The 27,956-nt window shown below is 41.2% G+C and overlaps 1 protein-coding gene across 2 annotated transcripts; it reads left to right on the top strand.

The window, feature by feature from the left end:
• LOC147153642 (sodium- and chloride-dependent taurine transporter-like) lies at nt 1–26,743 on the top strand. 2 transcript variants are annotated; one of them, XM_086033714.1, is made up of 14 exons: nt 1–216; nt 6,141–6,370; nt 6,451–6,585; nt 9,619–9,853; nt 10,038–10,170; nt 11,094–11,228; nt 13,430–13,533; nt 13,675–13,799; nt 16,248–16,360; nt 19,396–19,533; nt 19,913–20,015; nt 23,294–23,394; nt 23,499–23,669; nt 25,233–26,743. In XM_086033714.1, exons 2-14 carry the CDS (start codon nt 6,142–6,144, stop codon nt 25,389–25,391), a joined length of 1,881 nt encoding a protein of 626 aa, XP_085889840.1. In that variant the 5' UTR covers nt 1–216; nt 6,141; the 3' UTR covers nt 25,392–26,743. The 2 variants fall into 2 exon arrangements, with proteins under 2 accessions (XP_085889840.1, XP_085889831.1); XM_086033705.1 differs by lacking the exon at nt 1–216 and adding an exon at nt 4,292–4,425.
• The last annotated feature ends 1,213 nt before the right edge of the window (nt 26,744–27,956 follow it).

Here is a 27,956-nt window from a genome sequence, read left to right as displayed (position 1 = left end):
ATTGCGATGGTGATTTTGGGGGCTCGGTGAGTCATGTGCGCTCGCGGAGACTGTCGCTTTAAGAGGTTGTTGCATGGAGAAGCTGGTGATTTTCCACTCAAACTGATATTAAGGCAAGAGGCTCCAACGAGCGTCATGGTCACGCGGGAAAATTGCCTTAATTGTTTCAATCAACGTTGAACGTGATAAACGTGAAGAGGAGCCAAGCCGCCTCAGGTAAATCCGTGCTTGTGTATTTACACGTGAAGCCGCAAAATCCCAATACGGAGAGTACATGATTTTTAATGTGACCGTTTAATGATTTGTGATTTTGATGTCGTGCATGCTCATTGTCTTTGACGATAAAATGGCATGTTTTATTTTGATGCTGCTCTCAAAACAAACAAACAAACAAAAAAAAAAAAGCTTTGGCCATTCAATCTAGGTAGTTCACATGTGAAGCTGATAACACAATGTTATAATGGCTACTTCTCACTGCTACTTTTTTATTTTTTATTTTTAGGATGATAATGATGATTAATTCATTCGTCAGCCAAATGAATGACTGGCTGGATTGATTGCCTGTGATTCTCCCTAGACTAGACTATGATTACTTGAAATGGCCTTTGATAACACCAACAACCTTCATGGCATGATAAAAAGATGGATTCACTTATTCCAAATTTTGAACCTAAAGTGTTGTTAACGCTTTCATCTAGCTTGTAATTTAATGTCATGCACAGCCACACATAACACATTTAGAGGTAAATATCAGATGCATGCCATGTTTGAGTTTTTTATACATGTTCAGTCATAGAAAAAAATGTTGGACCACCCTCGTTTCTTCAGTTTCTTGTTTATCTCAAAATGTTGTGTACAAGTAAAGGTACATTGGTGTATGTATTTAATGAGGACTGCAAAAATAGGTCATAAGAGTTCATTTAAGAGCTGATATCCAGCCATTTTCCCTGATTTTCTTCAAAATCACTTGCGTCACTATATGGCATTGTTTGGCCAAGACCGATGCTTTTAGGCATTCCTTATTTAGTCACATAATACATTAGTGGTACCATGCATTAAAATTAACAAGAAATTGAAGGAAACAAGGTGGTCTAATATTTTTTTCTGTGACTGTCGTTCTAGTTTAATTCCCCCTTACATTGATGTATTGACACTGGTAGCAAATCTACATCAAAGCAATTAAAACACCCTTGCGTTTTTTAAAGCACCGTTTTTATTTCAAATTCAATTATTTTTCTCTCAACGTATCATACGTGAATGTGAATCTCGTGCTCTGTGTACAATAGTTTACACAGTGACTACTAAAATGTTACATAACAAATGTAGTCCATCGAGCATGACATGGGCCAAAATGTGATGGATTATGTTGTCATGCAGAGCTTAGAGGGGTCGAGCGTGTGTGTGAGTGGGATAGTACTTGTCTTCCACTGATTCCTGTTCCCCTGTTAAACTGTGCAAATCCTGTCAAGGACCCTATTAGTTTATAATTGATTGTCGCACGCCAGCCACTGTGGACTAACTCTTGGAGCATTGAGTGGCGACTAAACAGACTGGAAGAAACTGCATCCATATTTCCTTTTTAGGCTATGTTATAGGCTCATACTGGACTTGTTTACAGTGCATAGATGATAAAGCACGTGTCGTGGCACAATGGAAGACAAGAATTCAAAGTGGTCTGCATACCAGAACTGCTGCAACATGTTCATTAATAGTGATGCTTGGACGCCAAAGTGGACCCTCTGCGAAAGCATGCTGTTGATTATTTTTGTGAAGCGGAAAATTAGAGGACGCAAGATGGATAGGACTGCGGAGTGCAGCAAGAGTAGCTTACGCCGTGTGTTTCAGCAAGTTGACACATGGAACAATAAGCTTTATTAAGATCAACAAGTCAGCTTGGTATAGATCTATGAATCACTAGGTGAGAGGACGAATCAACACAACATGTAAATTAGGATGACATCACGCAGGCCACAGGCAGGTCCCGAGAGGAGCTAATCAAGCCGCGATTCCTCCACCAGCGCATGCGTAGAAAAGAAAACAAAGATGGCGAGCGGATTGGACGGCGCGTCAAGGAGCTCAGAAGACGCATTTTCGCAGCAGGAAAAGTCAGCAACGTGTACATCCAATTTATTAATAATATTTATTTCTTGAAATCTCAAATAATAGGTGTTTAGAGACAAGCGAATTAGTGACGCATGTTTCTCCAAACAGGCCCATGTTTCACACTGAGAAAGTATCAATATGAAACATTATAAAATACTTTTTTCTTTGTGTTTATTTAATTCCTATTCAAAACGTTATAATATAATGTCATTCTTCAATGTTAAACAATGCTTATTTAAACAGTATAACACTTATATTGTTAAAATAAGCTTTTATTTTTCACAATTTCAGTTGGTGGTGTGCCGCGGGATTTTTTCAATGAAATAAATGTGGCTTGATGCCAAAAAGTTTGAAAAACACTGCTCTAAACAATCCAATGTCCTTTTTTTGTGTTCTGTGATACTACTTACTTAATCCAAAAAACGGAGCGACCAATTTAGCAAGAGCTATTTAACAGTATCCATACAATAATACTTTTTTGTTGACATGCTGAATTGTGGGTACAGATGACTAAACTACAGTATGGTTCCAGATATGACTAAACGTTGAAAACAGAGCTACATTAGCCACATGCTAATGCTAACAGTGAAATGCGTCGTTAGATTCCGATCTACAGCCGTAAATCTGTGAGTCCAAAGCTATTATTTGAGATTTTATGAAGTAAATATTATTAATAAATTGGATATACACATTGCTGACTTTTCCTGCTGTGAAAATGCGTCGTCTGAGCTGCTGGGAGCGCCGTCTGATCCGCTCGCCATCTTTGTTTTCTTCTCTACGCATGCGCGGGGGAGGAATCGCGGCTCGATTAGCTCCCCGTGGTCCTGCTAATTTGCATGTTGTGTTGATTCGTCCTCTCACAAAGTAATTCGTACCCTCAGCTGGCAATTCGTGCGTAGTGAAGATTCGTAGTCGTAGAAGCGAGAGTTGTATTCACAAAACAATGCACTCACAGATTTTTGATTTTGAAGAAAACATTTCACACTCACAATTTTGATTCGTACTCAGAAGAAGAAAAAAATCAAACCCTGACAATTTTAATTTGTACTCACAGGGAAACAATTAAAACACAAATTATTACTATTACGGATATGAATCATTAATCACACATATGCCTTTTTGACAGCTATCTTACTCCATAAATAACTCTCAGAGTTTTCATGTTCGCCCCATGCTTGTTTGGGTGTTCTTCAGGTCTACAGAGTGAAGGCTGCCCCCTCTGTTCACACTGTGATTTATTTATTATTTATTTCTCTGCTTGGCCCCGTTATCTTTGAGCAGTGGGTGCTGGAATTCACTCTAAGAGATAAGTGTATGAGGTTAGTTCCACAGCAATGTTTAACTTGACAGCAGAGTTAGTTTGCAAATGGTTTGGTCACCTTCCACACACTTGCTTTTGGTGATGATGACATGAGAATATGCAGTAAAACAGATCTTCAGTATGTTCTTAATTTACAAGCCACGACAGCAACATTAAATATCATTGTTCAATAATCTCAATTAACATGGATTAATTTTTGATTGAAACAAAATGGAATTTGGTAAAAGGTGGAGCCCGTTCCATTGGGCAAAATGGATTCAATGTACATAGTACCCCATAAAGCAGTGTGGCCCCAACTTTTTTTTTTTTTGCCCCACGAACCGGTTTCAAATGAAGACACATTTCTGACGGATGGGCATAGAAACAAATCATTTAAATAACTCACCATTATGATGAATGTACTTGTTGTAATTAGTGGTAGCCCTACGCTTGTTTCTATTGGACAAGCCGGTCACATTTTGCGGTAATTTTTATCTCTTTAAAAATAAATTGCTAAAGGCTTGTCTTTAAATGGCTGGTACTTGAAGGGTTCAACCTCTCTAAGCAGCCTGGTACCAAATGGCCTGGTACCCGGTATCTGCTGTCCACGGCCCAGCGGGGAGAGACCCCCTCTCCTAAAGTACTGGTTCAAACGTAACTTTGTTTTCTCCATTGATTTGTCCTCTACGTCTCCAACTTGAATTAGAAGTGTGTGTGTGTGTGTGTGTGTGTGTGTGCGCGCGTGTGGCTGCCTGGGTGCGTGCGTGTGTATGTGGAGGGGGGGGGCTAGGGAGCAGTGGGAAGTGGAAATTTACAGTCTCCCATGTTTGTACCTGAGTTATCTGTCAAAGCAGGGCTTCGTCCAATCCCTGCTTTGGATTTAATTGTCTTTAGCCGAGGGGCGTGCCCTGCTGTCAGATCCACTTCGAGTGACCCGAGCTGGCATAAATGCACTTAGTACAGAGGAATGGTGACAGCTGACGACGTCAAACTTTTGCTATTGTTGCAGCCATGAAGGAAATGTAAGTTTTTGTTGTTGTTGTTGTTTTTTTGTTTTGCCTTCAATAGTAAATGTGATGTTTAGGGTGATTACTTGTTCATAATTGTGTTTTTCTAAATTATTTAAATCATAACAGTGTGTTGAAAGGTTATCAGGATAATTTAGATGCATATCTTTTCAGTGTGTTTTAAAATTGCTTTCACAACCGAGAGAGAAGTGGCTGCTTGTATAAAATTGTACAACTTAACTTAAAATGAATACATTTTCAAGATGAATTTTTTTTTTTTTAATGAAAATGAATAGTGTGAAATCCCAAAGACGGTTTAAATGAACTCCTATCTAGCGTCCAGCGAGCGTCCCGGCACCAGAAGTCAGGCAAGCAGGTGCAGGAGCATTTACAGAAGCAAAAGAGGGAAAAGGGAGCGAGAGGATGAGAAATGGTGTGGGTGAGATCCAGTTATGTAATGAGGCTGGAGAATGGAAAGCCACTCAGTTTGACTTGTCATGCATAACGAGGAGAGAAAAAATGCCCCAAAATGATGACGCAGAGCTCACACTTGGACAGAGAACCGTTGAGGTGAAAGAACTTGCCGATTCCAGTAGGAATGTTGGAAGTTTGATGGAGGGGTGTAAAATGTAAGATGGCTGTTATTTATTATTGTCCTGCCCGTTTTTGTTTTTTTTTTGGTCACGACATTGGGCAACAGTCATTCACCTCATATTTCACAACAGGTTTTGACCCATGAGCAATGCGAACTCCCTCAGGTTGGGAATTGGTTACAGTAAGTTGTCACTCTTAAATCCCGTCTTTCCTGGAAAGTTACATTATAAGCACTCAATTGACCTTAGTGTAAGCTTGTGTGTAAGCGAGCTAGGCGTTATCTTGCTCTCTAAATTTGGACCTATGAGTGCTCTAGCACAAGATAAATGTCAACTTTGTCAGCTCTTACGTGCGTATTGTGTTAATTCCCTCCCTTGCTATTCAACCGACAATCGCCTTTTGATTGGTTGATGATGACTAGGGTTGAACGATTTTGTAAAATAATTTAACTGCCCTTAAGTTAGATTTCACGCCCCCCCGCCCCAATATTGCATTTTTTTTCCCCGATGTTTTCTCACGTATATTTCTTAACACAAACAATCAATCAGTATTGCAATAAACAATATCAGATTTGTCATACATAAATGCATGAACCATGAATTAATGAGGTATAATAAAGCCGAATAGAATGGTTTGCTCACTACGACACTTCAATTTTTCTTTTTCATGAAACAATGTCAGAGGAACATGTGGATTTAACTTCTTAAGCACTGAACTTGACATTATATAAATAAATAAAACATTCTGTCGACCGACCAAAATGAAGCTTTTTTTTTTTTTCCCCCCCCAAACGGTAGCGTTTACGATGTGAAAATTTCATTCTAGTACAGTTTGATATTGATTTGAATTCGATTGTTACAGCCCTAATGGCAACTGATAAAGACATGCAGGTTGTCTCGATTTAAATCGGCCACCCAAACATTTCTTGAGTCTTGAATGACCTCCACGCATCAGCTGCTCAGATTAGCAAGATTAGCGCCATGCCACTGAATATCACGTACCCAGTGATTACACAGCACTCTGTAACGCAATCAGGAGACGGTATTATCTTCCTAATGCTCGGCGCCTCGTCCCGCTAACCTATGCCTCCGTCCATCTACTCTACGTGTCCTCTGTTCCCTCTCCCTTCTCGGCAGCATGGCCCAAAAAGAGAAGCTTCAATGCCTGAAGGACTTCCACAAAGACACGTTGAAACCCTCACCGGGGAAGAGCCCAGGTACGAGGCCCGAAGACGAGGCCGAAGGCAAGGCCCCGCAGAGGGAGAAGTGGGCCAGCAAGCTCGACTTTGTTTTGTCCGTAGCCGGAGGCTTCGTCGGATTAGGAAACGTCTGGCGTTTCCCGTACCTTTGTTATAAGAACGGCGGAGGTCGGTAGGAGATGCACCAAAGAGAAAGCGGTACAAGGAGCGAGAAGTCATCTGATCGGGTTTCTGTGTCCGCCACCCAGGTGCATTCCTCATCCCTTACTTCATCTTCCTGTTTGGGGGAGGCCTGCCGGTCTTCTTCTTGGAAGTGGCGTTGGGCCAGTACACCTCTGAAGGAGGGATCACCTGCTGGGCCAAACTCTGCCCCATCTTCACGGGTCAGTCCAAACACACTCTGCATCGCTGCTCATCATAAATTAGTCAAGGTGTTTGATGCCAGTCACCAATGATTGGACCGGATTGGTTGGCTCTCCTGTGTCAGTTATTCTCAGCCACATTAGTGCGCCGTGAGAGATCAGCGCTCGTGCCGTGGGAAATGATTCAGTTTCTGACTGTCCCCGACGTCAGTTTAGCGCCAGTTTGAGAAGCTTTCTGACCGAGACTGCCTCAGTGCATAGTACTGGTTATTCCATCCATGGCGAGTTTCTCGAGACAGGATCTGCTCTTGACAAACTCCGCATCAGATGGTCTACTACTAGCACAACTGATTAATGGCCTGATGAAAATACCTGAGGTTGGTTCGCGTTAAGCTTTATTACTCTCTGAATCATCCCGGGAATCGAGCTTTTGTTGATGCTGGGTTCCAGTGTCTCCAAAGGCAGCGAATGTTGCGTTCACGTCAGAGTTTGTCAGGGTTCGTTCGATATCGCAAAATGTTTGCCGGACGTTCGCCAACACTAAGCCAATCGTTTTAGTGATTTTTTTTTTTTTTTTTTTTTTTCTTATCGCAAGGGCAGAAAAGCACTGGCAAACATCTGCCAAACGTTTAGCGACCGTTGGGCGAACATTTGCGACCTTGAACGAATCCTGACGCGAACGCGATGAAGATGAATTAGTGTGCTTAAAGGCATCATACAGTGAGCACATACCAAGACACAAATGATGCATTGCAGGTTGCGCGTGTGTGTGTGTTTATAATAGATTGATGGGCCTTGGTTGTCATGGAAACAGACAAGACAGGAAAAAAAGTCAAGTTGCCTAGCAATGAGCACTGCATGATGTGTTGCCACCGCACTGGTTCTCACATTGAGGATGTTTCTAAAGACTGCGGCATGCTGTTTTGGTCAGGTTCTGCAGAGCACGTAGACAGTAGCACTGTGTCTCCATTAAACAACCCCCCCCCCCCCCCCCAAAAAAAAAAATCCTCCATCGTCATGTTTACATGAGACAACGTCACTAAAAAAAAAAAAGAAGAGAACATCTGTGAGACCAATGCTCAAGCAGCTGGTCTCGGCTTTCTGAGGCATCGTCTCTCCATTGGGTACCTTAGCGAAAGTCTGTGCCTATCCACAAACTGGCCAATCGCGCATCACCTCCACCTTAATAGCTTTTTACCACCGGTCACATGCACAGCGGTTTGCACTTGGCATGACGAGGTGTCAAAGACTGAAAGACAATCAATTTGTATAAAAAAAATGCTGCAGGGCGAGCAAGAGGGAGGAGGGAATTCTGTATTGAGGTTCAAACTGAAGTCATCCAAAAATAGCACAAAATGATTATAGATGCTTGCCCCTCATTGACCTCATTTATGCGAATGGCTATCGGTAGTAGTAATGAGTTGCTCAACAACGGCGCTTTGTTTACACAGGCGTCTTTTTCAGTATCTGGTTGCGCCGTGGACCCTTGGAACATGAACGGCTCAGTGGTAGAACAATGGACAATTTGTCCTGAAATTTCATTGAAACTGCGGTCCAAACATTGATAAAAGAAATCAAAACCCGAACGAAAAAACAAAATGAGATAAAATGACTTGGACTCTCAGTTCTATTTTTGTGTTGTTTTGTTCGTGCATGCACCCTTTGACCCAGATGTCACTGATAAGATAATAAGGGATACAGTCAGGATGACTGAAGTGAAAAAGAAACGTATTCACAAAAACAGTACTTAAAGATAGGTTTTCGTTTGCAAATTGGTATTATTATGTGTATAAATAAATGGTTGAACAGCCTTCTGGGACACATTGATTTAGTATTTCATGGCATTGGCTTTGTTTTGGGAAAGGTTAGAAATGTATCACTGTCCTTGTGTTCAAACAAAATAAATTTATATTTACAAACGGAATATTAATCAGAATGCCGTGTTTGGACTAGTGTGCCTGCGTAGAACATATTCTGGAAAAAAATGTATTTGGATTGACTTCATCTTTAACCAAGCACCTTAGCTCATCCTCATGCTACTGTGATGTTTTGACAAAATGAAATATAAAGATTAAGTCTGTAAAAATAAGACAAATAGTCCCGAACAGAACGGTTAAAAGTGTGGAAAGAGAATTGGTGAACAGATGGATGCATTTGTGTTTCATGAACATTCCGTGCTTGGAGCAGTTGACCTTTTACACATACAGACATTGCACGAGTACATCATCCTTAAAAGCTACACATTTAAAACAAACCTCTTTCTACACTGCATAATGAAATCAAATAAGAGAGGGCCCCCTTTTTATAATGGCTCGAATGAATACAAGTGTGTGAAAGGTGTTGCGCCGCATAGTGTCAAATCCACAGCAAGTTATCACTCCGCAGCTGTTTGGTTTTATGGTTGCCACTGACAAAGTTAGCCACAGTGGAAGAATTTCGCAGCATAAGAGCCAGATTTTCCCTCAGGAGGAGGTGGAGGTTCACGACGGGGCTAAAATGGGAGCTCATTATCTGGCAAGACAACTTGACTAGTAATGGTAATGTTAGAAGTCGTGTCACGTCGGACATTTTATTCGCTACACCTTCAGAGCTTGCGCCATTCTTCATGGCAAGGCTCCTGCTACGTTGTGGAAACATTGCTCTGAGCTTTTGGTCCATATGATAGCAACACGCACTTGCTTGCGGATTTGGCATCTTCATTGCCGTGGCAAGATTCAAAGCACTACTTTTAAAGGTTCTCGATTAGATTGGAATCTGGCGACCGTGACAACTTTCCATCGGTGCTCTTTTCGGTCGGGTTCCGGTGACTGTGGAGCCATTTGGAGCCATGTTCCGGTAGCCTGTTGTTTACCCGATGCTCTGGCTTTACTGTCGCCTTTCAATCATCATTTGGTTTTTAATCACATTTTCAGCAGATTCTCCGGACTGTGTGTAAATGCGTTATGTAATGAATAGATTTGCCGATTGGATATTTTTATGAACTGGTGTACCTGACTGGCAAGCGGCGCCACTCACATGTACCGGTGCTTTTCATTTTCTCTTTCTTGTCTGCAGGTATTGGCTATGCCTCAATTGTGATCGTCTCTCTGCTGAATATCTACTACATTGTGATCTTGGCCTGGGGACTCTACTACCTATTTCAGTGCTTTCAGCCTGAGCTCCCCTGGGCCAAATGCAAACAGCCCTGGAACACCGAACACTGTGTGGAGGACACCATTCGAAAGAACAAGTCCCTTTGGCTGGTGGCCAATATTACCAACTTTACGTCCCCTGTGACGGAGTTCTGGGAGTGAGTATTTATTGACCGGCTGACACACACTTGACCTTACTTGTACCTTTTTTTTTTTTTTTAATTCTCTGACCATCACAAATAACAGTGGTAATGTACCCTGTCAGGTCCCTTGTCTGTTTTTAAAAAGTAAAAAAAAAAAGAATGAGCCGTCAGTTGATACGTTATGTGCCATCCCGTGCAGACGCAACGTCCTGAGCATCTCCTCCGGGATCGAAGACATTGGGCCCCTCAAGTGGGATCTGGCCCTTTGTCTGTTAGCAGTGTGGGTAATCTGCTTCTTCTGCATCTGGAAGGGAGTTAAGTCCACTGGGAAAGTAAGTAAGGAGTTGGAGGGACGCGGTCTGTGATGATTATTGTACATGTCGTTTGCCCTCCAAACTGCCCCATAAACTGGGCCGGGGACAGCAGGGAAATGAAGTGTCCTAAAAGTATTTATGGCTTTGCTGTTGAATTATTACCTGTAGTAGTTCACTTGATAGCTGTTCTTAACATCTTGTCCTGTATTGCGAACACAGTTGGGTAATGGCGAATGTACTGTAAAGGCCCTGATACACCAAAAAGACGCTGGCCAACAGTGACAGACGGTTACCCGTCTGTCGGCACGTCACGCTGGAGGAATACTGTACACCGCAACGACAGACAGCGACGCTGACCATTAAAGTACCTTCTGCGCATGCATAAGATGTAATACCCTTCCATACCATCGGCGGCGGTAGTCACCATTCCCCATGGTTAGAAAAATCCAACCGGAAAGCTGTTGGCCGGGGGCTGATTATAACAACGTAAACAATGCATTCGGCTCTATTCTTCGCTCACGATGAACTCCCACGCGAAGTAAACCGTCACGTTCTTGACACGGTATTGTAAAATACTTACATTGTCAACCCTCGCTCTTGTACGTGTAAGACGATTAAGGCAGCGGAGGCTTGCTCACTGTTTTTCCGCCTTTGTCACTTCCCGTTGGTGCTGCGAGCGCTGATTTGCTAGCTAACAGCCAATCAGAGTGACCAAATGTTATGACTGGCGACGCCGATTCAACATACGTAAACGCCCCCGAGACGCTTACAGACGGGTTACGACACTACGACGGTGTTCACTACACCAAACAGACGGCGCATTCAGACGCCACGACGCTTCATGACCTCCGACGTCGGTTTGGTCTATCAGGGCCTTAATACCTGGCAATAATATATGTTAAGGTAAGATAGGATTGTAATGACACCTTTGTCCTATCTAGGTCGTGTACATAACAGCAACTTTCCCGTTTGTGATGCTGATTGTGCTGCTCGTACGAGGAGTGACCCTGCCGGGGGCATCCGAGGGCATCAAGTTCTACCTTTACCCTGACTTGACTCGCCTGCAGGACCCAGAGGTAGTAACACTGCAAATGACTTGATGTTTTGGGCAAAAGCAGAATTCTACATTTAGATTAATTTTGCCACATATACTGTACTGTACACTAAATGATACCTTGAGTGCCCCAGCTTACAGCCAACATTGTAATTATTAACGAGCTTCAGATATTTTATTGAATGGGACAAAGACACAAGTCACTGGCGTCAGGCAGAATCCTCATCACCATAACAACCATCATTTCTCAAAAAAGCCAAGCCATGTTTTTTTTTTTTTTTTTAGCTTTTTTAACATTGCATCGTCAAAAAGGGCAAGCCGTTATCATCGCTTTAGATTGGTTAATAACTTGTAAAACTAACATACCCTCAATGGTGGGACCGACCAGTAACATTGATTTGTGACCCGGCATAGCAAAAACAGTCAAGGTGACCCATAGTACAGAAATAAGGTTTTGGGTTAAATCAAAAAGAGAATGATCTCAGCGTTCCAATGATATATAACTTATTGCACATCACATCATTACCACAGATGAATAGGTAGATACGACACGCACCCTTTGAGCTGCGTCCCTATGGCGTAGCTAACCTTGGGAGTGTCAGAGTAACAAGTTTCATGTGTGTAGACGGCAAAAAGATCAAGGAGGGGCGGTACATTGTGCTTCAGACAAAAAATATTTTTGGGGACTTTTTTCTCCCCAAAGTATTGATAGTGCCTGCTTTGGCATTGAAGAAAAGTCAAACTGGTTGAGAAATGAAAATGTTATGACTTATTTTCAATGTCCATGCATTGGCTTTGATGGCAACTCTGCCAATATGGCCGCCATGTATGCACAGCAGTTAGCCGGGCTGCTACAGCACACTGGCGTCTCTTGTGGTCATATCTGTGATTATTACGAATTACGCTACTCGAATGAAGGGCAATAGACCAATCAGTGTTTTGGGTTCATGAACTCTAGCATAGCAACAACTTGTTGCTGGGAATCTGCAGGATTTTCCATTTAAAAAAAAAAAAAAAAAAATCCCCCATAGCAACAACTTGCTAGATGTTGGAACAACTTGTTGCTATGCAAGAGTTCATGGGGATTTTTTAATGGGAAATCCAGCAGATTCCCAGCCGAATTTTCACTCATAATGACATATAATTATTAAAATGAGTACAAAGTTAGCAAAATGGAATCGTCAGCTTTATACTGATAAGCGTATGTTTGCGATTTTTTTTTGCATGGATTTCTACAACAAGGGCTAGGTAATAAGAAGTTGATTTGCGATATTTTGCAGTAATTACTGAGTTCATTGAGTGCCATTTACAAAAACGACCAATGCGATTTTTGAACACTTCACTATGTTTATTTCATCAAAATTAAACTTCTAAATGATGAAAGAGGTAGACATTTGGCCTACTGAACCATTTTTGCTTGTGTTTTGGAATCGACCTGTGCGACTCGGCGATTCATTTTGCTATGCTGGTCACAGTCGTGGAAAAACTGTTCAATTGACCAAATTTGGACATAAGAAGTTTTTGTCTGACAGTTACGGAATACAAAATGAAAAAAAGACAGGGAGCATGGAGCGCATGACTTTTGGCCCGAGTACACTTGATTAATACAAGTTCATTTCTTTTTTTTGTGGGGGGGGGGCTGGAACAGATAAATGGCTTTTTAATTCATCTCAATAGGGAAAGTTCATTTGATATGTGTACTAGTACTAGACTGATGAAGGCATATTCTAATATTTTGATAACCGATCAATGGGCCGATTTAATTAAAAGATATATACAAAATAACGTTTATTTTTGGTCCCTTGACGCTTACAACATTAAAGATATGAATTACAGGCAGAACATTTGAGAGTTTTACATTAGTCTGTCCTTTGGTATTTGTTTCACTCTACAACGGAGATAAAAATCAGCAAAATTCAGAAAAGTTTTGAACGTCTTTGTCTTACATTGCAATGTGGTAATTTGTAAAAAAAAAAAAAAAAATAAAAAAAAATCGGCTAAAACTTTTCAATTTTAAAATAGCTAATATCGGCCAATTAATTAAATCAGCCAGTCATTTAATCGATTGAGGCTCAATAAGTTCATTGAACTACGAGCTTTGTCACGGAACAAATTTAATTTGGAAGTCAACGTAGCCCTGTACAGAACGACAGCTGTGAGTAAATTCAGTTCAATACTTGGATGTGTTAATTACCAAGTGCCCGCTCTTGTCCCAACTCAAAGGTGTGGATTGACGCGGGTACCCAGATTTTCTTCTCCTACGCCATTTGCTTGGGTGCCATGACGTCGCTGGGGAGCTACAACAAGTACAAATACAACTGCTACAGGTGAGCGACGCCTCCTCCGGGTGAGGGGCGGGGCCGGGTCAGAAGTAGTGCCGCGTCCGAGACGGCTGCGTTGAAAAGAAAATGGGAACTTCGGTTCCGTCTGTGTTCATTAACAACCTCCATGACATATGTGTGACATAGGGACTGTTTGCTGCTGGGAGTCCTCAACAGCGGTACCAGCTTTGTGTCTGGCTTCGCAATATTTTCCGTCCTGGGCTTCATGGCACAAGAACAAGGGGTGGACATTGCCGATGTGGCAGAGTCAGGTACGAGGGTCCGAGGTGCTGGCAGTAGTGATGGTGGGCGCTGCTGCCAAACAGAAAAGACAATTGGAGATTGTCCAAAAAAAAAAAAGACAAAAATCGCAAATTAAACGGAAAAAAATTCAGAGACGCTGCTGAAATCTAGGGGTATCGGCAATTGCACACTCCTTGGAGAAAAAAAAAAGAAAGCCTTAAGGAACTGATGCACATGTGCGTTACCTGCTTCACTTCGCCAAGGGCAGATTTCACGGTGTGGGTCAGGTGCCAGAGGATTGGGTTGACATCACTTTAACAAGCGCACCAATGCGGCTTCCCTTTTTGCTCATTTGTGTCCTCGTGTCCCACATCCAAGCTGCTCGTGTCCCGTTGTAGCTCTGGGACACGGCTAAGAAGATTGGGCCTCGCGTGTAATCATTGGCGATGAGCTCCTCTCTGCCAGTGACGCTCCTCTTCCTCTTCCTACTCCCACTTCTGTTAACAAGCTGTGAATCGCCAGAGGTGGATGACAACCTTTCTGTTTTGGATTTCTTTTTCTTTTCTTTTTTTTTTCCCTCCCCCATTGTCATTTGTTCTGTGACTGAAATACTTCCAGAATGCTCGCTGCTGTATAGTGACTCAACTCTTGCTTGGCTCCGACACCAATTCACTCCTGTGACCTGAAATGACGTGATCGTGGCTATATGTGATGGTTCATTTTGTACCGGGATTTTTCTTTTTTCCCTTGAGAGCACAGAGGTTTGATGACGCTGCAAAAAAGATGACTACAATCCAGCCCTGTCATGTGACGTCAAACAACTTCACTACCACTCACTCCATTTAATTTGTTATGCAGTCGCTGATGCTGAGACGCATCAAAGAATGGGGCAATCGCTCACTGCCAACAGACTTTTAAAATATACAGTCTTCTTTATTCTGCCCGGATTCCTCTTTATGAGGTCATCTATTTCTTCCATGACAATCGCACCATGTTTTTGTGGTTTAGAAAATAAATACTTTAGAGTATATTATATGTGGAAACTCAAAACCCTGTACACGGTTGAGTTTTTTCCACTGCAGTGCGTTGGTTGGTATGTGGATAATAATATAATATATAATATAATAATTGCAGTGGTCCCTTTGATCAATTCGTTTGTCACTTTCGGCCTCGTTGCTTGATGTGCAGTGGGCCAAAGGAAGTAACACACAATTACGCCGGTTAACGACTGATGCGAACCAAAGTGTTTAGTGGGGGAGGGGTGACTCACGTAGACCCGTTTTAGCAATGCCCCAAAAAATCTGAAAAAATGAAATGGTGAAAAACAGTCAAAATATATACCTCCACATTTAAGTACTTACAGTCGTTGCACTTTTTCAGCAGTTATCCTCAAATATGTATAACGGATGGCGAAGCAAATCTCTAAATTCATTTGACGGGCTTTATAAGGATTATGAAGTTGCTGTATTTTTCTAAACTCCCATTTGTTCCTATCACCTTCAAGAGCATATTTGTCATACGTGTCGTATTGTTACACTCTATTGGTTTTTAGATACACGTGATCTGTTTTCACCGTACACTTATTCGTCAGAATTTCTGCTTTGGGACTCTGTAAAGGTTTATCTTATTCTCTGGTGCAACGTGTATAGGATAACTGTAAATGATTGACCATGGCCTGTGTTGCTCTCGTTTTCCCAACATTGAATAGGAGCACGGTACTTTATTGAGAGGAGCTGATGAGTTGCCATGAAAGCGATGTGAATGGAAGCTCCGCTCTATGGAAGGAATGGGTAGCGGCTTTCCACGATATTGGTATAATCGCACTCACTGTAGGTTTTGTTCAGTTGTTAATGTAAGATAATAAAAGCTTCATAGGTGGTTTGGCTTCGGGGTTTAGATTGTTGCTGTTGTTCTATTTTTGGATCTAATGCGGAGGGGGGGGGGGGGGGGGGAAATGTTGCTTGTCTGTAACGCATTTCTTCGCAGTACTCGCTCCTGTGAATTGAAGGCGTATTTTATGACAGATATAAGAGTGACGAGGTGAACTCTACGAATACGAGCAATTAAAAGCAAAGTTAATGTATACGTGGTCTATTTCGATGAGGCTGAGTTTAAGTGATTGCTTGCATTCTGACTCATTTATTATCTTTATTGCTGTCCTGCAAGTAGTACGGTAAACACATCCGGAGCACAAGAGCATCTGGAGCAATTCCTTCATGGGGACTCTGCACGGAATGCATTTTTTTTTTTTTTTTTTGTACCTATGATCTGTTGGCTTGTTAAGTCACATTTCCTGTCAATTTAAAGGGCGTGCCACACCATGTTCAGCCTCACTAGCTCAGCCTTTTCATGACTTACCTCCCCCCCCCCCAAAAAAAATATACGTACTTGTGTCGTCCAAGCTTAAATTGGGCAAGAGTTGTTAACGCTGTCCTTTACCCCCTCTCCTCCCCTTCCCCAATCTGTTTTCCCTCCAGGTCCCGGCTTGGCCTTTATCGCTTACCCTAAAGCAGTGTCCATGATGCCGCTGCCAACTTTTTGGGCCATCCTCTTCTTTATCATGCTGCTGCTACTTGGTCTTGACAGCCAGGTATGTGCTCAATGGATGACATGGATCATGGCGTAAAATACATTTACAGCCAGTATACCTGAGAGGCAAAATGGAGAATTAAAGACTCGTTTTTGCATTTTTGTAAACATATTTTCCTACACTCCTAGTAAGAACAAAAATCGTTGTGTACACCAATGTTGTTTTAAACTCTGTCCACATGCCAAACGCGAGTCCAATTCCAAATATTCTGTGTATCCACCTCGACCAGTCAGTTAGCTCTGACATAATACTGTGCATTTTGTTAATTACTTTGAAGATAACTCATTTAGAAAGGGAACAGACCCTATCCAACAAAAATTCACACATCCTAAAAAATGCAATGAGACAGAAAAGACATCAAATCAAAACCAACCAAAATTAATTAACTGATCTTAGTTCAACACTGTTTACATGTGGGAGTTTGTTTACCTGCCGGTTGACTAGAAGCACCTAAAGCTAAACTGTGGCGGGGCTTTTACTTTCTGGCCCTGGACTTGCCACCGCCGATTTCTGTCGCTGCCATGTTTGACGCTTGGTCCACGCTTCCTGTTCAGCTCCAAAATGGTTTCCTCCGTAAACCGCTATCTCACCAAAAATTCCTCATGAAATTCAAGAAGAGTGAGCCTCTCTTTCAATTTTCTTCAAGGAACTTCCTTCTTTTGCTTTATCCACTTCAAAAATGCAGCCATTGGCAAAGTTAAACCTTTCCAACTGTTAGTTTAAAATTAATTCTCGATGACAGTTGAAACTAAAGTTTAAAGTTATGGTGCAACAGAATTAAATTTAAACAGAGTTTAAGATTGAAAATTAAAACTGAGGTTTAAAGAGAGGTTTTAATTTAATCTGTCTTAATTTTAAACTAGGGGCGTGTTCAGAAATTCACTCTGACGCCTGTGCACTATGAGAGTGGGTGTTTTTGGAGAGGAACAGTGCACTCCGCACCCATTCATTTCCGAACCTTTTCTTTACAATGTGTTCTGTGCTCCCCACTAGTCTAAACACGACATTATGATTGACACTGTGTTTGTGGAATATGAATTAAGCAGCAAATTCCATCCATTACTGTCCTTCGCAGGGGGTGGCCATTTTGCCACTTGCTGTCGACTGAAAATGACATCACAGTTGCTCAGTGTTCAGGTAACGACCAATTATGGCTTTTCTGGCTTTGGTCACATCGCGATCGCATTCTGAGCCCTGAGGTACTTGGATGTCATTTTCAGTTGACAGCGAGTGGCAAAATGGCCGCCCCATGAGATGGATAAAATCAGGTGGATTTTGCTGCTTAATTCATATTCCACAACCGCAATATTAATCAGAATACCATGTTTGGGCTCGTGGGGCCACAAGGAACATATTATATAGAAAATTTTTGACTTGACTTCCCTTTTTATAAAACGTTTATAAAGCTTTTCTTTTTTACATACATTCTCTATACTGTGTCATCCATGGCTGATTCAAACCTTGACACTTCCTGGGCACAATTTGAATGGTTGTTTTTTGTATACAAGATTGAGTCTTCATTTGAGTGAGCCTCAGACTATTTTTCTTTTTCTAGATCCATCTTTAAGGCAGAAATGATACTGTATGTTGTTTTTTAGGTCTTATTTCTGATGTACAGATTATTTGTTTTACTTTTTTTTTAATCAAAAATAATATTTGCAAATTGCAGACAGGTGATTACTTATATCATTTATAAGAAGTCCACCTAGGATTTTGCGATCAGTTTTATTTGTAAGTATGTGATGTATTGTTGTAGTTATCTATTGTTATTTTACTAGGTTGTAATCATTGCTGAAAAATATTTGTAGAGTAATGTGTGTAGTAATAAAAAGACAATGTAGATTAGGCAGTCGACACAACTCTGTTCAAATGCCAGTATTTTGCAATATAATAAAATGAGACTTAAGATAAATCTGAAACTTTTCCCAACGTTTAGATGACCTATAACATATACAACTCAATTGAAGTTTTTCTATGAAGTTTGCAAATGCAACACTGCTCATCACCAAAAGAACGCACCATAGCTCGAGTGAAGCAAGGTGGTGGAAGCATCATGCTTGGGGCTGTTTTTCTTCAGATGGAACGGCGGCCTTAGGAATTATGAACGGTTCCAAATAGCAGTCAGTGTCAGCACAAAGGCTTCAGGCTTCTGCTAGAAAGCAGAAACGTTTCAGGAAAAAACTACCAGAACACCTGATCTTGCTTTGTGGTTAATCTGAGGCACTTTAAATGGTGTCAAATCTGTGGTGACTCACATTTTAAAATGAGTTTGAATGTGGTTGGTTCATTATGAACAGCTAGGTCCCCACTTGTGAGGGTGTGCACACTTGTGCTACCACATTCTTCCAAAAAAAAGTAGATTCTCAGAGCTGGGCATATTGTACTAAAAATTGAGCATCTGCAGTGGATACCCTTCCGGCGTCCGTCATTCGCGAGAAAAAAAAAATAGTACCCGTCTATAGGCCGGTCCTTCTCTAATTTCAAATGGCTGTCCGTCCTTTGGAAGCCTGCTTGCTTGCTTTGACAGGCTGGTCCCTCACTTAAATCTGTCCCCCAAGCAACAACAGCTCACTATTTTGCCTACCGTGCGCTCACCGCTCATCGAATCAACTACGTAAAGGTCTTTCCATCTATGCTTAATCTGTCTATTTTATCATTTTTCCTGTCACTCGTCAACCGTCAGCAAAACAGGCGTCCCTCAGTGACGGATAGACGGACCGGTCAGTTACATAGACAGAATGCCCAGCTGTGTTGGTTATTTTTATTTCCCCTCAAAGATAAAACAAAAATCATTAATTGTGCGAAAGATACTGAAATGGATCTTGGTCTCGTTTTTGTCACAAAAAAAAATTCGAATGTGAACAAGGTGTGTTGACTTTTTAAATCTACTGTTCTTAACAAGACCTGCTGGAGTTTAAGTTGATAAAAAGGCCTGAAATAATTCAACTCTAAGATAGAACTGGATCAAGCATATTTATATGATTGATAACATAATCGCCACTGAAATTGAGTAACGGATCTTTTTATTTTTGCAGTTTGTTGAAGTGGAAGGACAGATCACGTCCATAGTGGATCTGTATCCGTCCCTCCTCAGGAAGGGTTACCGGCGAGAAATCTTTATCGCCATCATGTGTTTCATGAGCTATATCCTGGGACTTGCCATGGTAACCAAGGTAAGTCATCGCTTTTAGACTACGATGTTTCGATATTTGGAGAAGCAAAAGAGACTCGCGGTAATCTCACTGACTTTCCGCTGGCCTTCATGTTCCGGCCAAATATGGCTTCCTACTTTTTCTCTTCTCGCATAGGAATGAGAGAAGAGAAAAAGTGGGCACATCCTTGGATGGAACAATTGTAGTTGACTTTACTTCGATGAACTTTCATCACCTGTTGAACTCTGCTCCAGCTGGTCGAGCGCCAACATTCTTGTGCTTTACATTCAACATCCTGGCCTACCCCCGTTTTAATGTCGCCTTCCATCTCCGCGACTGTCTTCAATTGAACTCAACTTCACATCAGCGGAGGGATTGATGTCACTATTCTTCTTCCCAGGGTGGCATGTACGTGTTTCAACTGTTCGACTACTATGCAGCCAGCGGTGTGTGCCTTTTGTGGGTTGCATTTTTTGAATGCATTGCTGTCGCCTGGGTTTATGGTAAGTGGACGTGACTTTGATTGGTTTCGCTGTGAGCTGTTTAGCAAAGTAATGATCCTGAAGAGTCGCCAAAAACACAAACGGACACAAACACAAGTGCCCCTGTGGATCGGTTCACACCATTTGTGAAGGTTACGTTGATGGTGTGACTCCTTTTTTTTTTTACTTTTTTTTTTTTAAACTAGCTATTAACTGGCCAGCCAACAATATTAAGTTACAGCGCAAGAAAGGCTTCATAGTCCGAACTAACGATCCATATTCCCATGGTGGGGAAACGAGCATGGAATGGCAAAATCTATTGTACATTTGATCAGCCACGGAAGGAAGCGCGGAAGACTCGTTCTCTGAATGTTCTGAACTCCTGCATCCATTTCCAGTTAGCAGAATAATGCTGCCCACAGGAGAATCATAGCCAAGGTCTGTGTGGCTGAAGCCAAACTTCTCATAGGTGACACGTTTTACTGCTTTTGTCAGCAAACTAGTTGAATCAGTAAATCAACAGCACATAGCTAGCCTTTTCCATACCATACTTGGTTCAAGACATCATTAATCAACAATCAAGTCCACGCCATCGATTAAATTATTACCAATCAATTTATTGATTACTTGGACAATCCTATCTCACAGAGCTGGGCATGGCGCCTATGTGACGGACCGGTCCGCCTATGACGGACGCCCATTTTGTAGGCGATAAACGATAGACGGGAAACTTAAAAAAAATAAATAAATAGTCTGACTAAGCATAGTTGAAAGCCCATTTTCCCCCATTTATGTAATAGTCTATTTTCGCGTAAAGGTAATGATGTGTATTGGCAGCCGTTCTCATGCGTGTACTTGTAAGAGGCCACACATGATTGTCAATGAGTCACTGACTGCACGAGCCAAGTCCGCAGAGCTCACAGAAAAGAGACAACGCTACTAAGAAATGGTGACGAAAATGAGAGGCAGAAGGAAAAGGAGATGTATCTGGACACACGGATCAGTTGCTCAAAGCAGAGGCATTTTTTTCATGTCTTTCTCATTGCCAATCGTAACTGTACCAGTCTGGATGCTGTTTTTTTTTGTAGTTTTTTTATATATAAAGTTTTTTGTACACTTTTGTAGCTTTATGTAGAATAAATAAATATTTTTAAAATACATTTTATTTTGTAAAATTACATTACAGCAGTTTTAAAAAAAAAAATAAATTTAGATTTGCTTCTAGACGTAGATGTAGGTTGGTGTGTATATACACATGTTACTGCGTATATCTACATAGGTTTGATCCTAAATGTTTGCCGTCAATGTTATACATTAATGGCCACATTATGCCGCCGCCCCTGTGTGACCTATATCTTTGCTACTGTAACAATGAAAATTTCCCCACTGTGGGATCAATAAAGGCATTCTTATCTTATCTTATCTTATCTTAGACAAGAAAATAAAGTTTACTGTTCTACACAATGCGAATTTAAGAAATAAAAATTGATTCTATATTACAATGCATCTTTTATTTATATAGTGCTTAAAAAACAATTGTTTATTCATTATATTGTCAAATTTGTATTGTTTAATAAAACCCTTGGTTCAGTTTCCTGTGATTAAATTGGGGAAAAAAAAAACTACACAAAGTACCAAAATTGCTCCTCGAATGAAGTTGTTGATTCGCACAACTTCTCTGCAAAGAAAAAAAAAATTGTGCCTTGAATGTACCTTTGGATATATGTATTAGGGGTGTAACGGTTCACACCGGTCAGGGTTCGGTACGTACCTCAGTATGGGGGTCACGGTTCAGTACGGGTTTGGTACAGCAAAAAGTCTCAAACGCATAAGACTATGTTTTTTGGGGATTTAACAAAGAGCAACTTACAATACAATTTGCTATAAAACAAAAACATGCCCTGCTATATAAGCACAAAATAGAATTAAAAACGTGCGTGTTCGGGTTGTTCATTAATTATAAGATTAAACACAGGAAAACTCCCTTTCTTGTATGGATAGACTGAGGTAGTAGATAAAGTCAAGTAGCACTTTCCAATTTAGCAACTTTGGTAACTTCACTATCACTATAAGCTCATGCTCCACCACGGCCTTTGTGAGATTGTATAAGGGGGACCACGGTCTGGCTAATATGCGCCAGGGATGGAACATTATAACGGGACTCCAACACGTTTAAAAAAAGTTTGAAGCCCGGCTCCTCGACTACAGCATTTGGGCGCATAGATGTTGCTAAGTATATGCCGATTGCTTCAGTAATTTTTTGGGCTTATCTGTCTGCTTACACTTCTCCAGACTGGTTAAAAATAGCGGGGATAAGTTGTTGGTGTTGAGCGGGTTTCTTTTTTCTACCCCCGGTGACCCGTAAGGGTGATGCCATGATGCCATCTTGCATGTGTTAGCATGTTAAGTATTACCTGCAACATACCTTACGGAGGTCGAACAACGCCGACACTTAGTTCTTTTTTTTGATCAACTCCATCGCCGTCGTATTCAAATGGGAAGCCGAAATGTTCCCACACGGCTGATTTGTATAGGGCAGACGGCTCCTCTAGCTCGGTACGTATTCGTCGTATGACCGAACGGTAACGCCCGTACCGAGCGGTTTGATGATTTCGTTAAATCGTCTCGCCAAAAGTATAAACTTTCTATCTCCTTTGTAGTACTGGCTCACTGGGAAGCGTTTTCAAATAAAAAGTTGAACATAATGGCCGGCATACTACAGAGTTGGCTGGTGGAGGTATTCCTTCATCTCTTAAAAAGTCACTACTTCAGATAACATTTCCATCTTGAAAAGCACCAGCTCTGAGTTACTGAATATACCTATTACAGAAACCCATGTTAATACAATTTTAAAGAATGAGGTTATTTTTCCTCCAAACAGCGTCCCGATGGTTTGGAATAACCGGAAACCGGGAGCTCGTACGCTTCAGAATCCAACCACCGGAAATCCGTAACGAGCTGTCGTATATAAAGTCCATTGCTCCTCAAATGAAGTCATTGATTAGCAAAAATTCTCCTCAAAGAAAAAGTATTAGTATAACTATTTCGAGCCTTGATGATATACTGTGTGTTTCAAGAATTGTGCTGTTGTTGAAGAGAAATGACTGGATGACCTACTGAACTAATTCATCCTGAATCATACTAGGTGGCTGTCAAGCTATATGATTGTTAGAAGATATGATGTTATTTGCACAGACAGATAAGAGCTTGCAAAGCCGTCAACAATTTCCACGTTAACACATATGTTGGAGGCCATTCCTCAAAAACAAAGAGTGCTCTTCTTCATCAATGTTTGGCAGGAGTTGATAATTTCTATGATGGAGTTGAGGACATGATTGGCTACAGACCAAACCCGTGGATGAAATGGAGCTGGACCATCATCACACCAGTACTCTGCATGGTGAGACCATCGCTGTAGTCGTAATGCTTTGTTTTTATTAAACATGGCCAATGTCGATGTCATACTTTACTTGAACTGAAACCGGATTGCGTTTGATTCCTCAGGGCTGTTTTGTCTTCTCGCTGGTCAAGTACAAGCCTTTGACCTACAACAAAGTGTACGAATACCCTGACTGGGCCATCGGGCTGGGCTGGTGCTTGGCCCTGGCCTCCATGATCTGCATTCCCATGGTGATGGTCATCAAGATCTTGCAATCTGAGGGACCCCTCATTGAAGTGAGTGGATGCAAAGGGAGAATGTGGGGAACAGCGACACATTTACCTCCTTGCAAATGAAGCCGGGGAAAAATTGAAATAGAAATGACTCGCAGCCCGTGATAAACGCAATTGGCACATTCAAAAAAATGAGTAAATACGACACAATGGGGGTTTGGACGACTTCAGATTTTTGGTAGTTAGGTAGGTACACAACTGAAGGGTCACTACTTTTTTTTTTTTTTTAATCAGAGAAGGAATGCTTTTGCACTACTGTATTGCATCGAACAGCGGTTGTTACGTGGATTGTTTCTCCAGTTCTCTGGGTTCCGACTTTCTGTGGGGCAGTGAATGTGTCTGAGAATAATTTGTGGTTGGATGAGCGAGTAGGAGGTTGGGGCGTGCCGTGTGTCTGCGAGATTGATCAAAACACGAGTTGGATTTTTTTTTTGGAGGGATGAGAGTAACCATTGATTTTTCACAATAAAAAGGATGTTGAGCGACCACCGCTCGTCCCTGTTTTGTCATCAGAGCAGACACGGCAGTATATTCTGTCTTTTCTCGGTTATGGGAGGGTGTTTGGTGAATCTGCTAATTGACAGCTGACATGCTATTGATACCAAACCACTTGATTGGCAATTTATCGACTTCAAGCTCTGTCATTGCAGGGTGGTAAAGTAAATGTATCGTACTACGATTCGTTCTGGGACACAACCTCAGATTACTTGAAAAAAAAAAAAAAATGCCAGTTGTAAACAAGGTTATTATAGTCAACAAATAACGAAATGACTAAAACAAAAATTGAAAAAACATTTTCATTAATGAAATAAAAGAAAAACGAGTGATTTTAAAAATACAATAACTAACTTAATAACATTTAAAAAATGAACTAAAACTAACATTAATTATAGGGAAAATGTCATGTCATACATGAGCTTCTGGCATTAATTTTAAAGGCATTCTGGTTATACTGTGTGTGCATAGGTATGTGTGTGTGTATATATAAAGATATATATACTGTGTGCGTGTATGTATATATATGTATGTATATATGTGATATGTATATGACTGTGTGCGTGTATGTATATATATATGTATGTATATATGTGATATGTATATGTGTATGTATATATATGTGTGTATGTGTATATATATGTATGTATGTGTATATATGCATGTGTATGTATGTATGCATATATATGTATGTATGTGTATATATGTGTGTATATGTATGTATATATGTGTTTGTATATTAATGTTTGTGTGTGTGTAGAAATATATAATTTAGTCTGACTCGCCGACGGATGCCTGTTTAAAATTCGAGGCAGACCGGCCTATAGGCGGGTACTATTCCCCAGCCCCCTGAGCCCCCCAAAACAAAAGGCGAATGGGTACCACGACGGAAGGCTACCACGCCGCAGCCGGATGACGACTAACGGATGCTCCATTTTTAGTAAAATGCCCAGCTCTGGTATCGAAATCCAAATGTTGGTATCGTGCCAACACTAGTCTGGGTAAATGTTATTCACTGGATTGTTGGTTTTCCCACCGCGGTAATGGCCTCGCTTCTCCTGTTTCGCGCAGCGCATCAAAGCGGTGGCGGCCCCGGCAAAGTCAGGCGTGAGCTCACGGCCCAAAGAGTACATGGCGGCGAAAAGCAGCGAGCTGACGCAGCCCCTGGACCCCAACGGGAACAACGGCTTGATCAAGCCCACCCACACCATTGTCGAAACAACCATGTGAGCGCTCTCTGTGAGAGGATTACGATTGATGTGCTTTCCATGTTCTTATCATATTTGCTAATGTTGGTAGGTTTGCGTTGACCTACGGATTCACCTTAGAGATCCTGTGGTTTGATATCAATGAGGAGAATTCTATATCGATGTGATTTTGGCTCTATTTTTTACCATATCAATATTGTTTAATATGTTCCAACTGTTATTGCTGTAGTCGGCACTTATCGTAGGCAGTCCAGTATATTTGACGTAGAACATGTTCAATGTTTACTACCTTTCTTCTTATTGATTCCGGAGAGATGAGGAATTTCTGTGGCGGACAAAAAAGCAGGAATGAAATTCTCGCTTCTCTTAAATTCAGCGTTGTTACTGAGCTAATTTGTCACGTTCACCTGAATCTGAATGATAAATGTATCTCGTCCGTACTGTAGGTGAGCTCACATCTCTTAGGGTATATACTATACGTTTAAACATGCAGCATTTAGACTGCTTTTATTGAAGGCCTTGGGTAAATCCATTGATAAATACGTTCATGTCATACTCTGTTATTAAAAACAAACAAATATGATCAAAATCACAAAGGTGAAAACGACATTTTAGAGTGTTTGTATACTGCTTTTGTGACTGCTAATGTCAGTCCCAGTGCATTTTTTTTTTTGGAAACCTCTCTTTGCACTTTATTGCTGTTTCACCGTTATTGTAGTTTGGGTTTTTAGTCTTGCGATGTGTTGCTGTAGAACATGCAACGCGTTTCAGCAGGGAGTATTTTACCATATAATTTATCGAGTTTATCAATGTTAATACATGCTAGTCTGTAAAACGTGTAGGAATCTAAAATAATACCGCTTGATTCGTACAGTATCTGTTAAACTAATCATGCAAGTAGAACTGTGTTTTCTCAACATCCTGACAGCTCTCGTGCTCATTTCAACAGCAGGTGTGCTCCTTTCTTGTTGTTAGTTTCCATCATTGACTTTAGCCGGTTGTATAGTAGAATTGCAATTGTTTGTAAATCACATATGCCTTTTGTAACAATTTTGTACATCATACAAACCACCATGACTGATGGATTACTTTAGTGACAACTCAGAAATGTGTTTTGATTGCATTGTGCAATATCAAGTTTAGGAATGGCAACTTGTAAATGTTCAATGTTATGACTTGATCAGAACTGAAATGCAATACTGTATTCGTAAAAAGCAACAACTCACAACGGAGTCGCACATATACAGATTCACCGCAGCTTCATCCACTAAAAGTCTTTATGTACCAAAGTATGTTTGTATCTCACATTTGTCTCCATTCAGATGCACATTGCATCATTTCCGCATAGACTTCAAATAAACAAAGTTTCTTGGACGTGCTTGAAATGCTCATTCTTTGCTACTCGTGCATTCATGACTCCTAATCACTTGTGGTGCAATACACAATACAATAAATGTTTATTCGGAAAATAAACCTTTTTTTTTTTTTTTTTTTTTACCATGGAGAACACTCTAAAGGGAAAGGAAGAGTTGTTTAAAACTTTTTTTTATAATACCATCTCATTGTACAAGCATTGAACAAGTTACTTCTTTTCCACACTTCCCCTCCCTCACATTTCCCGGCCTTCAAAATAAAAGGATGCGGCTGAGGAGAGGGAAGTGTGGGTTTCCCCGCTGAAGCCGCCGCCTCCGCGGCCCGACCTCGGGTAAGTGGTAGATAATGGATAAAGGAAATGTGCAGCGGTCCACTGCATTCTTCAATTGCCTAATCTCGACCCAACGGTGTATGATTTTCAAAAATTCACATCAAAACCACGTGAATCCAAATCCATATTGTAGAGGTGTGACCACCTTCACGTCCAGATCAACGGGAAAAGCCTACAGGCTACTTCCTGGTAGGCCGCTTAGCAACCACTTTCAACCATAGACAATCTTGCGCCAGGACGCCGTCGTCCCTGGGCACTGTCCCAAAGAGAACACCAAAAAAAAAAAAAACCAAGTGCAGAATGAACAGTCTTGCCTGTACTATGCGTACAATGGCTGTGATTTGAAAGTTTAGTCATATCCTTGTAAAAATTCTTTAAATGAATCTTTCATCATGTTTTTAGTTCAAATGTATTGTGATAGTGCCCTAAAGGCAAAAATGCTGACAACACATATTGTCATTGTTCTAATACTTTTGGACATACCTAGATCACCCACGACAGCTCCTTACCTGATAAAGGGCTCTTGCTTGACGTTCCTCTGCTATTTTAAGTACTATATAATCTTTATGGGAAACTTTTTTTCCCCCTTATTGCCACTCATACAGCCCTTCACACTCCCTGTTGTAGCTCATTGACACTTGACCTGAAACTCAAAGTCAAGTATATGACCCACTATAAATCTAACCCCATCCATCAGGCAGGAACTTGTCTTGCTGACAAACAAGGGAAGGCATGAGACACGCACACGGCTGCACGCACACGGATGCAGACAACCCCCAACACACGGACGACAAATGATCTTTGGTCATGCACAGCTCGATGTAAACACTCAATGTTTGATCAGAGCGCTGTCCAGTCAAACTAAAACTTGATGAACTTACT

This window comes from Filicampus tigris, chromosome 1 (assembly GCF_054856515.1).
Source record: "Filicampus tigris isolate MCC_2025a chromosome 1, RoL_Ftig_1.0, whole genome shotgun sequence".
NCBI lineage: Eukaryota > Metazoa > Chordata > Actinopteri > Syngnathiformes > Syngnathidae > Filicampus > Filicampus tigris.
Note: the sequence above shows the minus strand (reverse complement) of the source record. Positions and strands in the feature narration are given on the sequence as shown.